This window comes from Mauremys reevesii, linkage group 3 (assembly GCF_016161935.1).
Source record: "Mauremys reevesii isolate NIE-2019 linkage group 3, ASM1616193v1, whole genome shotgun sequence".
NCBI classification, from domain to species: Eukaryota; Metazoa; Chordata; order Testudines; family Geoemydidae; genus Mauremys; species Mauremys reevesii.
Window position 1 is genome coordinate 40,331,304 of NC_052625.1, and position 12,550 is coordinate 40,343,853.

Consider the following 12,550-nt stretch of genomic DNA (forward strand, 5'->3'; position numbering starts at 1 on the left):
GCCATATAAGTATTATCCAAGTAGCAGAGTGGGTGTGATTACTGCTACAGGCAACAGGACAAGGCTGTGCTGCAATCATACACCCCAACGGTGGTATACACTGTGTATCCTAATTCATCCACTCACCCAATATTTTACCCACACAGAGTCCCAAAACTACAATTAGATTAATGCCAATAGCAGAGGCGTTTAGATAGAAAGCGCTGACAAATAAATCAATCATCAATAGTCTGTTTTGTCAGCAATTATTTAAGAACAGTTTAATGTGTTTTTAACAATTCACTGTAGCAAAAACATTAATTTATAATACTGACTTATGTTTAGTTGTCCCATAGCAATTCAACGAAGTAACTCATGTACATCTGCCTTTACACATTGTATGTAAAGTAGACTATTGATTAGACAGAATATAAAAGCTCTATTGGACGTAGCTATATTATGAACCAATAGCCTAAATCATTTTATTATAGAAAACAAGATGGTCTTTAATCTATGGAACCTTAAAAAAAAAGACATCTAAATAGGCTAATTTTGTTTCATTTTTACAATGTAGCAATTTAAGAGCTAGCAAATCAATTTTCTTCACATTCAATAACAATCATTGTCTTCTATGATAAGATTTTGAATGCCAGGTTTCAGACTAGAGAGGTTGCTATTGCCAACACATAAAATCCTGAGTACAGTAAATTATGTTGAGAAACTAAAAGTATTGAAACATTAGTGGACAGCACAACAGAATACTGTACAATTTTAAATGATGGCTAAGTATGGATTAAACTCATTTTTATGCACAGAATAACTAGCTGCCTTCTGTTTTATACATGGCTTTTCAACTATTCTTTGTTTAATGCATTATACTGGTACTTTGGGTTGTTTAAACTGATTCTCTGAGCTTTCTAGAGTAAGTTGTTGCACTTTACTCACATATATAGTCTTGCTCAGTGAATGCCTTCCAAAGCTCTGACCATGATGCCAACCAAATCTCATGAGATTGGATGGACACACTTGTGGTGTGCTAAACAGTAAGCACTATCTTTTGCATTTTTCCTAGCCTATCACTAAGAAATCTCCTTCACTTGAAATTTTTTTTTGTTCTTTTATTTGTAAATATTTCTCTCATTTGCTTCCCCTCACCTTACTCCTTTCTGTTATTATATGTATAAAGTACCCATCATTTTGGTATCTACTTTTTTTCCTCCTGAGGAGGTAGTCAGTATGGGGTTTTAACTACCTACATTTCTGTGGTATAAAAAAATTTCTGAACAAACCCATACTATTTCCTACAACTAGTTACTCTGTAGATAATACCATAAAATACAAATGTATCAGTGATTAGATGGGAAGGCTTTTTGGTCCCCCAGATCTGTAATCCAATATCTTTCTGAAAATGGACACTCAGTTTCTAAAACAGAGCTATTTGAATAATAGTTACCTGAATTTTGAGACTGGCTTTGAAATCAATGTATTTCATTGTAAAATGTATGAATAATTGCCCTTGAATGCATTGTTGTATGCTTGGTATCATACAGGCTTAAAATCAGGATGCATAAAAAACCAATTATTTAAAATATATATATTATATATATCGTATTTTTGTATTGAAATTGGATTTTTTTGATAAAATGCTTTTTGAGGTCTTTCTGAGTGTAGCCTTCATTGATATGAGATCTGCCATACCATTCTCTCACTAGAAGGGAAAACCTATAATGGCAGCAGGCCATAAAAGAGACCGAGATTGGGAAAAAAAGAACCATTCAAGAAATATGTTTGCTGATGATATTTTAAAGAAAGTCAAACCAGTGAACTTGTGGAAGTCACTTAAGCACTTGGATTCAGAGACTGTTGGAGTGATAATCTCACTTTTAACAGCAGTAGCTTCTTGAGTCAGTGTAGAAAGAATATTTTCTTCCTTTGGACTAATTCATTCCAAATTGAGAAATCATTTGGTACCTGAAAAAGCAGGAAAGCATGTTTTTCTTTTCCAGATTATGAACAAACAGGAAAATGAAGGTGAAGATGACTGAGTTAGCTGCAGAAGCCAATATTTTAAGTTTCTCATCTTGACCTGACTGACACAGTCGATTTAATTTTTGTTTGTTTTTTTTAAATATTTCGTTTAACTATTTTAGGTCAACAATTTTAACAAAAACAAACCTGATTTTAAAAAACTTTAATGTTTAACTAAATTCAAAAATTCATGCTTGTTTTGTTAAAATATGTTTGCTGTTGAAGAAAAAAATCCAGAATACATAACGTTGCTGTTTTAGTTAAATAAAACAATTTAAATGTCTGTCCGGTGATGTTCTCCTCCTAATACAGTATGGCAAGAAAATTCTCCAAATATTAATGATTAACCTGCTGATTTGGAGATAGTTCACCTTCCAATGACTTCATAAATATCTGCTTCATTTTGATTTAAATCAAATCCACTCTGCTTAAAATCTTTTCTATTTTTGCACAAATTCAACTTTTTCTTGTGTGTTTATAAGATCTTTATAAAATCTGATGAGATTTATGTACGATAAATATTTTTGATCTTGGCTTTATATTTTATCATTGTTAGCATGATTTTCTTCTCAAAAGTAAAAATAAAGGGGAAGAAATATAGGAGTATCTTTTTAAAGAATCTTCAGTCAACTGTTCTACATCTGCATCAGATAATTCCCTCTGATGATCTGGAAAAGTTAAGAATTATATTTAGATGTAGACCTCTTTTTACTAGTTATGTTATGTTTTGTTTTGTTTTATTTTATGTCTGGTTCTCAGATTGATGTAGACAGGACCTCCTCGTTTCTAAAATAAGAGACATTAGCAATCACCCATCATTCACTCTCTTTACATCTATTAAAAAGTTCCTGACTGTACTTCATTCTTATTTCAAAAGAGGCAGGGTTTTTCAAAAAAAATCCTAATTCTTTCCACATTGCTATAAAACCCATTTCACAACTTCAGTTAACACCCTTCTAAAAGTTTATATTTAAAAATCCCCAAATTCATTCTAGGAAAGGCCAGAATTCACATCTCCTAATTTGCCAGCTCAGCTGGTGGTTTTCCGGAGCCAGTGCAATTTTTTTTCACTTGCCTGCTCCTCTTCAGACGGGTGAATAGAGATTTCATCTAGCATACCCAGTAAACTTTTCTAATAGTCCCATACTCAGGACAAGTAAAACCTTGCCTTTTCTACACGGTCGGGTTCAGAATTTCAAAGTGCCTTCTGAGATTCACTCTTGGATGCAATTTGTAGAGGCCCGTGCAGATACAAAAATTTGGATCCGTATCTGATACACATCCACAGTAATTAAATTGTATCTGACCCACAATCTGCACTTTTAGATGGATTCATATCCGCACCAGCACCCTACAGAGCAGCAGTTCTGAACCAGGTGTCCATGGCTACCTGGAGGGCCAGGAGCCGGTTTCAGGGGGGGCCACAGCCACCCAGGGTAGAAGCCCTGATCTCTCAGTCCCCCGCGGGGCAGAAGCCCTGAGCCCCAACACTTCTCCACCACCCTCCTGGAGCTAAAGCCCTGAGGTCTGGCACTCCCCTGCCCCCGCACCAGGACTCAGAGCTTCAGCCCAATGGGCGGACCCCCTGAATCCTTCCCGCTCCTCCCCACTCCCCATCAAGAACTGCTGCTCTAGAGTCCTGCGCGGATCAAAAATCTGCATCCGCATCCAATCTTCAATCTGCAAAGATGGAAAACATCTGCGGATTTGCATGGCTCTAACAATTTGGGCTCACCACACCTTCTATACTTACCTGCAGGCTTATGTCAAATGAAGCTCAGAACCTCATCTTGAGCCCTGCTGATTATGTCTGACAGTTTAATCAAATATGTTTTCACACACACATACATATGTGATTTGAGACACACACACACACACACACACACACACATTTTCTATAACTTTTCTATAGCAAGAAAAGTTGTAGAAAATCACTCTTTTCACCCACAAGTAAAATTCTCATTTACAGGATGGTCTCAAATATAAACACAGCTAAAAGTGATGTGGCAAATTGCCGGTACTGTTATGCTGGGTCTCGCGCTTTCTCTTCTTTGGGGAAGGTTCAGGGCGCCATTGCTTGCCTCTGAACCGGTATTTTTAATTACCCCACTAGTGTCCTTGAGGAGTGGAGTGGAGAGGGAGGGACCTGGGCCCGCCCTCTTCTCCAGGTCCCAACCCAGGGGCCCTGAGGTTAGTGGTGAACCACTTGAACTGGTGGTTCCTTCCCCTGGGCTACTTCCCTCTCCTGCCCTCCAGCTTGTGGAGGGGCTTCTTGCCTTCCTTCTACACAAGCCAGGTGCCCCGTACCTAGGGTTTTTGGACTTCTCAGCCCACCACAGCACTCCTCCAAACTTTCCTTTTGTCTCTCTGCAAAACTGTTCTCTGCTTCAACTCTTTCAAACCTTCCTGCTCCAACCAGGCAGGGGTTTTTATCATGTGACTGACTGCTGGTGCTCTAATTGGCTTCAGGTGCTCTAGTTAATATATAGCAAACTTTCCTCCCCTTGCAGGGAATAAGGCTCCCTGCTAACACTCTCCTGCTGCCCTCTGGCCATGCTGTATCACAGTGAGCATTCATTAAAACAGGATTACAATGAAACTACTGCTGCCTGCTGGTGTGACGTCAGAAATTCTGTCAGTATCAGGAAATATATTATATGGTTGTTCCTGTGAAGTGCTCATGGTTATCAGTTCTGCTTCAACTGCTCCCAGTGATCACAATGAAAGGGTTAACACCCTTTAAGCAAGGGCTGGAAGACAGTTTGGATGGAGAACATTACATAATTTTCTAAAAATTATTTGTGTCTTATTCCCCCCCTCCACACACACTCTTTACACCAGCGTTTCTCAAACCTGGGTCGCCACATGTGTAGGGAAAGCCCCCAGCGGGCCGGGCCGGTTTGTTTACCTGCCCCGTCCTCCAGTCCGGCCAATCGCGGCTCCCACTGGCCAAGGTTTGCCGCTGCGGGCCAATGGGAGCTGCTGGAAGCGGCGGCTAATACGTCCCTCGGCCCACGCCACTTCCCGCAGCTCCCATTGGCCCGGAGCAGCGAACCGCAGCCACTGGGAGGCGCGATTGGCCAGACCTGTGGACGGGGCAGGTAAACAAACTGGCCTGGCGCAGCAGGGGGCTTTCCCTACACAAGCGGCGACCCCAGTTTGAGAAACACTGCTTTACACACACACACACACACACACACATACCCCTTGTCACCATTCTAAATATTATGTGTTGTTTAGAATTTTGCATGTCTGCGTTTAAGACTTGGCAAAACCCAAGTAGCTAAATGGTTAAAAAACAGTTTGTTTTTCAGTTCAGACACTTACATGCTGTCTTTGTAGAACATTTATTCCTTTTGCAACAGCTTTGGAAACTATTTTCTGCCTCCTATACAGGCGTCTAATGTGTGGTTGCATACATTTGTGTCATCAATGTTATACTGTCTAACAGATCAAAATAAAAACTTGAAGAAAGTACAATTTGAAAGAAATATGAGTAAAATTTTCCACTTCCCCCACCTCTCCCTTTCAGTACCCTCAACAGACTTGAAACAACTGCTTTAATGCAGCAAGCAATAGCTTGTAAAAGGATGCAATCCAGCTGAAACATTTGACAGACAGTGTTAAATACCAAGGGATTCATATCAACTATTTTACTTTAAAAGGTGCTTTGATGTTAGCTATCTTTCATGTACCTCTTTCATGGCACATTAATAAAGAAAACTGAGCTGAGGTAAATCAAGTCCCAAGGTCACATCTAGAGTTACAGCACCGAGGATACCTGATGAAATACGGACTAATGCTGGCATAAACATTGAATACTTCCGTTAACCAATCAAACAAGTTTTACAAGTGGCTCTGAACTTTATTCTGCAACTAGACGTCAGACATCTTAATCCCCCTGCTTCGCCTTGAAACCTAATTATCATAATGTGAACCTGAACGTTAGACTCCCTTCAAACTGAGAGTTCTATGAAGCAGAAAAGCAATGGAATTAAGTTGGGTGTAACATAGAAATGTGGAGGCACAGAAAACTTGAAAGTGGCATTTGTTCAAGTCTACAGAGTATAAGATATTCAGCAACATAAAACACAGATTAAAATCAAAAGGGGAATTTACAGTTTGTACAGATACCTATAAAAATACAAGTGAACTTAAATTCCTGTTGAACAAATATTTTCATATCAATTTTCCACCATTAAGAACCAACTTCAAAGTTATGGAACTCCTATTCTACCTCAGCAGAAAATTCCTAAGTATTTAAGACATTAAAGCAAAGAAATAAAATGCATTAGAAATGATCTTACAAGATTTTATGGATTTTGCTTGACTTGCTACAATATAGTAGTGTTTGAACATAAATACTAGTAGATCATCAATAAGATCAATGCTTGAAATGCCTGAAAAGCCAGAAAAAGATTTTGTCAAAGGTAAGGGAAAAGGACAAACTGTTTAAAGTCCAAGATAACAGAAACAATACAAATGACAACAAGCCAAATAGATGATAAACAAAAAACACCTAAAGTGTACAGGTTACGTTCTTAATCTGCTGATATTGTTTTATCTACCAGTAATCTACAAACTATTGTTAAGTGTGAGCTGAAATAATTTATCGTGAGTGCACTTCAATATAAATATACAAATAATTAGTTTCACCTGCAAGAATGCAAGTATTCTTATCATAAGACCATTTAGGCAGAAAGTAAAATTGTGCTTTTTAAATTTATTTTTAAAAACATGATCAAGCTGTTTACATTGCTCTATTCTAGCATGGCCCATCTGTCACTCAAACAGTTGAAACTCAAAGACTCCTAGAACAGACAGCAAGCCAAAGAAAACCAGTCCCAGTGCTCTGCATATGCATTTCCCAAAGATTTTTAACTTAACTTAAAAAGGCCCATGAAATCCTGAAGTTCATCAGCTGTCATGTTAATGCTGAACACACTGTTGTTTCATTTTCATTTTGGGTTCTGTTAAAGCAAATATACATTTGTCTAAACAGAACATCTGTTTTGGGTATAATACACTGTATCTTTGGCAAGAACTTACAATAAAACTAACAAAAATAATCAAGAATATTTACTAGGCCTGGCAACAAAAGTTGATTTGTAACAAAAAACCTAAAGACCAGATATGACTGTCTCTGGGCTCTAGTCCAGTCCTAATCTAAGTCAATAAACATAGGTCTACAAGAGAAACTACATTAAAAAAAAAAGGGGGGGGGGGGAAGTCTTGCAATTATTTAGGTTGGACTTAGGTAAGGAAAGTGTGCTGGTTACAAAAGTAGTGAAAAATATTTGTTTTAAATCAAAACACACCCCTCTCACCAGGGAGAAACGGCAGCCAGACCAAAGAGCAAGATGAAAGTCCAACCTCCATAAAAAGACAGATAGTCAAGGAGGTCAGAAGTGGGGGACAGCCATTAAGACCCCAGGCTCAGCTTATTTGGAAATATTTAAATAGTGACAGCTACATGGCTAATAGCATCCAATATTCTGAATACGTTTACTGCAATTAAAATTATTCCACCTGTTATTCCTTTTAACATGATCATTGGTGCCATCTTAGTTCCCTATACAAGCTCACCAACGCAGAGACCATCTTTTCCTTAAGTGTGCACCTAGTACAAAGGAGCCCTAAATCCCAATTAGGACCTGCAAATAGTAGTACAACATAAATTAATAGTGATAGTGATACTAAATAGTACTTTCGTTATGCTAACTTTTTATTTCAGCTATCTCTTCTATTGACAATCAAAAAGTTTATATTTCACTTGAAGTTTTACAACTAGTTTTGTCAAAAAAAGATATAATACGATTTAATGAATAATCTAATTCTTGAAACTTGGGAAAAATCTGTCTCCATATACAGTTATTCGAGAAATCTATCTACTTGATACTTTGGATTGAAAAATGTTCTCACAATTCCTATTTCCACATTCATTTAACCAGTTCCTAATATTTTTATTTTTAAAATATTCCATTACAGTAGCTCCACAAAGTTCAGCCCAAGAAACCGACAGAGCTAAATATTTTGGAAGTTATCTCTACATTCCTATTCTACTCACAAAATAAATGCAACAAAACACAAAGAAAAAAAAAGCAAAGCACGATAAGAAAACCATCCGCAAAACCTGTCATAAAATAAAAAAATAAATCTTGCTGCACGAACTTTAACAAACAGATATTTGCATTCTGTAGCACAAAGAACTGAAAAAAAATGACAAATTCAAACAAGTTACAATTGCTTCTTCCAACAAAAAATAAAGCACTTATATTTCCATAACTGGCTTTCAAATTTTATCTAAATAAATGAAAATTAAATTTTAAACAATATGACTTTTTTCCAAACATATTATAATTGTCTTCCATGCTAACCAAACGACACAAAGCCCCTGCTTTGGGGCTGGAGTCAATAAAAAGCTTCTGCAGTCTTGTATGAGCTTCCGATTTGAAAACAAACATTAAAAAATTTAAACAGGACCCCTAGAGTGCCTTTTGAAATAAAATCAGATTAATTATTGGTTCTCATCACAAATTTATACCAGTCTGGAAAACAAAGAACAAATGGAGTTACATGACAACATAATTTCCTAGGAAAAATGCATTTATTGAAAATTTCTGTCAGATCTCTTTTCAATCTATGGATTTGACAAAAAAACTTTAAACACACAGAAAATGAAGTCCAAAGAGAGAAAAGCAATCCCTTTTTGGAAAATGTAGAACTTCTTTTTACAGTATCCATCTTAATATTTCAGTGGAGGAACAAAAATGGCTGCTTTTTACTTTCAATGCAAACGCTTACTCCAAGATTTAAAAAAAATCATTTGAGATGATTAAATAATAGTGGGTATATTTCCATTATTTCTCAGAGGGAAACCAAGAGGTTCTGTCCTCTGAGCAGGCAGACTTAGCATTCACACCAAAACCCAGAGGTTTTTCAAACAGTTCTGTTGAATTCTGAAATCTAATGGTCAAAAAGTGAGTTTTTGGCTAGATGAATCCTTCGTTACACTTGCTGTGCATTAACAAAGGATTTTTTCCAGGCAACTTAATACCCAAAGGATCAGCAAGCTTTCCATAGCATAGACAGATGATACCAGTATTTAAATTTGCATTCCAGTGGCTCAGCCAAGCAATCAGCAACCTACAGTTGCTGTAGTGAAACACAGAGGATATGGGACGCAGGTCCTCAGCTATGGGCCGAGTTCCTTGGGCTAGTAAGAGAGGGAATGCATTGAATGATGCTCTAGTGAACTTCTCCCCATGAATGGGTGCTTACATACTCCAGAGGGAGCCAAGACCACTTCTCTATGGCCAGAAGGGTGAGCCATTAAAAGATGTTGAGGACTGCAGAGGAACTACCTTAAAAAAAAAACACATTTAAAAGCACCTACTGAAATTGAAATGTGCTGAAGAGGAAAACAAAATGTCAAACAAAGGAAGCAATCTTACCAATATACAACATCCAGTGGTGCAAAGTACTTTTTCATAATTAAGTCAGCAAAGTAAGCTTCTGTCTCCCTGCAGGCAGTCCCGTTGCCTATCACAACAGTGCTGCAGCTTTAAAGGAGATAAAGGATAAACATTCAGTTTGCCTGCATAGTTAGGGATGTGTAGTAATTTCATTTTATGTAAAAGCTGTACTCAACAAGAACATGCCGCCAACTTCCACACACAGGAAGATCTTAGAACCCTGTAGACATCAGCACCTCAGCATGAACCAGGCTGATTAGCTAAGAGTTAAGCCGCACGACACACACAAAAGTGTGTCTTGCTGCAGTAGCTACAAAGTAGCTAGTACCCTGCAATGGAGAATTCCATCCCCTTAGTTGCATGTACAACAGCAAAACAACCTTTAAGTGGCTCTAGCAGTAAGACTTTTCAAGGGCTTGAGGCATGCATGGTGGAAGGGACTGACTGTCTGAAGGTTTGAGTGCATTGTGATGTTGTGAGCGGCGAGAGTGATAATTTTCACCTCTCTCTTATAGAAGTGAACAGAATTCCTAACTACAGGAAACTCAAGGGCTGTAGTACATCATTCATGACTCTCCTTGGCAGTCTTCATGTTAAATCATTTTATTGCACAGACAGGAAAATCCTTCCCCATGCAAAATGGCTTCTATTCAATTAAACAGAAGCTAAAATAAAGAAAAACGCGCTTTGGAAGCTCACTCAGTGGAATAACACTGGATGGAACTGCCTCAAAAACAGTACAGTAAGGGCCAGAGCTAACATTAATCCCAGGCTATCAACAGGTATGCATGAGTGTTTAACGTCAAACTCCTAATCCCCAGTGAACAACGTCCCACCACCCAAAACCATCCCAAAATTTAATACAAGTGGCAATATGTGTTCATAAAAGCTCCCAAAATAGACTAACATGGGTGTTGCACAGTAGGAATACGATGAATTGGCACACCTTTGCAAATACATTTCCACAGCATCTAATTTGTAAACTAACTATATTCACTGCTTGATTTCATAAGCATCGAATACATACAATATTTTAAAACATGAACATAAATTGAGCAACATTCAGCCGTCAGCCATGAAAGGAGAAATTCCACTGAATCTCTGGGCATAGTGCTTGTATATCCAATTTTGATACAATGTAGATATTTATCCTATTTATATTTTAATGAAAGCTTCATTATCATACTTGTAATGCACAAGAAGTCTCCTTATCTTTTCAGCTTCACGGAATCCTTGTCCAGAATGCAAGTAGACAACATCAGTATGGAGTATCTGACCTAGAACGAGGAAAGGCAAAACCATTCAGTTAGAAACAGAAAAATCCAGACGGTATTTCTTGATGAACTACCTAGGTGAAGGGCTGTTTCACAAGAAAAACATTTCAATAATTATCCACCATTTTCTTATATACTGGGTACGACTGGGTTCACTGCCAGAATGAAATGAGTTGATAGACTTTGCCTAGCTCCTAGTAAACATGTCCACATAACAAACCACCGGCACCAATCAGCATCACTGCTTTTATTCAGCAAACAGTTTGTGATTAGAAAAAATGGTTCTTTGGGGCAGGAAGGGTTTATTGCCGTAATCTGTACATTTTAAAGATCTGCTTAGAGAGAGGTGTGATCTAGTGGTCTGAGTACAGACCTAGAAGTCAGAATGCCTAAATTCTAATTCCAGCTCTAACAGAAACTCCCTCTGTTGGCTTTGGCAAGTTACTATGCCTCCCTGCAAAGTGGGGATAACATTAATGGACAGATTACAGGGCCGCCCAGAAGTGGGGGCAAGAGGGGCAATTTGCCCCAGGCCCCGAGCCCCACAGGGGCCCCCACGAGAGTTTTTTGGGGCCCCTGGAGCGGGGTCCCTCACTCGCTCCGGGGGGCCCGGAAAACTCTTGCGGGGCCGGGCGCAGGAGCTTCTTCGCTCCTAGTCTTCGCGGGCGGGGGGTCCTTCCGCTCCGGGGCGGAAGGACCCCCCGCTGGCGAATTACCGCCGCAGACGGAGCGGGACCTGCCGCCGAAGTTCAGCTCGGTCTTCGGCGGTAATTCAGCGGCGGGGGGCCCTTCCGTTCCGGGACCCGCCGCTGAAGTGCCCCGAAGACCCGCGGCGGGGGACTCCCCGCCGCCGAATTACCGCCGAAGACCGGGCTGCACTTCGGCGGCGGGTCCCACTTTGGCGGTAATTCAGCGGCGGGGGAGCCCCCGCCGCGGGTCTTCGGGGCACTTCGGCGGCGGGTCCCGGAACGGAAGGGCCCCCCGCCGCCGAAGACCCCAGGCCCCTGGAATCCTCTGGGCGGCCCTGACAGATTAACAACATGCCCTCACATTTGTGAATACAGGCTCCACATTGCTATCATGGGCATCAGTTTCCACTGCTGTGTCTACTACAGCACATATCCAGAGACTGAGGTTTTGTTTAGACAGTGAGGTATGTGCTCTACGTAGGTTGGATTTCTAAAGCATACTAACTGGTCCATTTAGACCCTGTTCATGTGCTTCATCGCAGTGCTGTTTTAAACAGAACTAAGTTAAAACACACTAGGGAACCTTTAGTGCACACCAGCAGGGTCTACACAGACCAATTCATGTGCAGCACAACCGTGTGCCCTAGAAATCACATCCCCATAGAGCATGTTACCTCTCCAAATAAACAAGCCCAGACACTGTTAATTCTTTGAATTTTGCTTCTCTCACCAAGATTAGGAAGAACTAATAGAACATTGATCACAATGATTTACTCCTCCCAGCTCAGCAACAGACATCAGAGTTCCTGAATTCCTCTATCTCACCAGCCCTCATCTGCTCTGTGCTGAGAGATGTAGGGGAGGAAGGCTAGTTACTGTCAGGGCCGCCTAGAGGATTCAGGGGGCCTGGGGCAAAGCAATTTTGGGGGACCCTTCCATAAAAAAAATTGCAATACTATATTCTCGTGGGGGCCCCTGTGGGGCCCAGGCAAATTGCCCCACTTGCTCCCCCCCACGGGCAGCCCTGGGAAAAATAAACCTTCCGCATCTCGGCACAAACCCAGTTTGAGAAAACTTCTTTACAAGGTATCACTGGTTCTCAGAA

The 12,550-nt window shown here is 39.9% G+C and overlaps 1 protein-coding gene across 5 annotated transcripts in view; it reads right to left on the bottom strand.

Moving 5' to 3' along the window:
- The window catches only part of SRBD1 (S1 RNA binding domain 1), a 242,111-nt gene that overhangs the window by 143,323 nt on the left and 86,238 nt on the right, over positions 1 to 12,550 (bottom strand). For all 5 annotated transcript variants that reach the window (XM_039532621.1, XM_039532618.1, XM_039532619.1 and 2 more), the window contains 2 exons: positions 10,669 to 10,759; positions 9,462 to 9,569 (listed from right to left, as the gene is read on the bottom strand). In XM_039532621.1, coding sequence (XP_039388555.1) covers positions 9,462 to 9,569; positions 10,669 to 10,759 — 199 coding nt within the window. The remainder of the gene's footprint in view (positions 1 to 9,461; positions 9,570 to 10,668; positions 10,760 to 12,550) is intronic.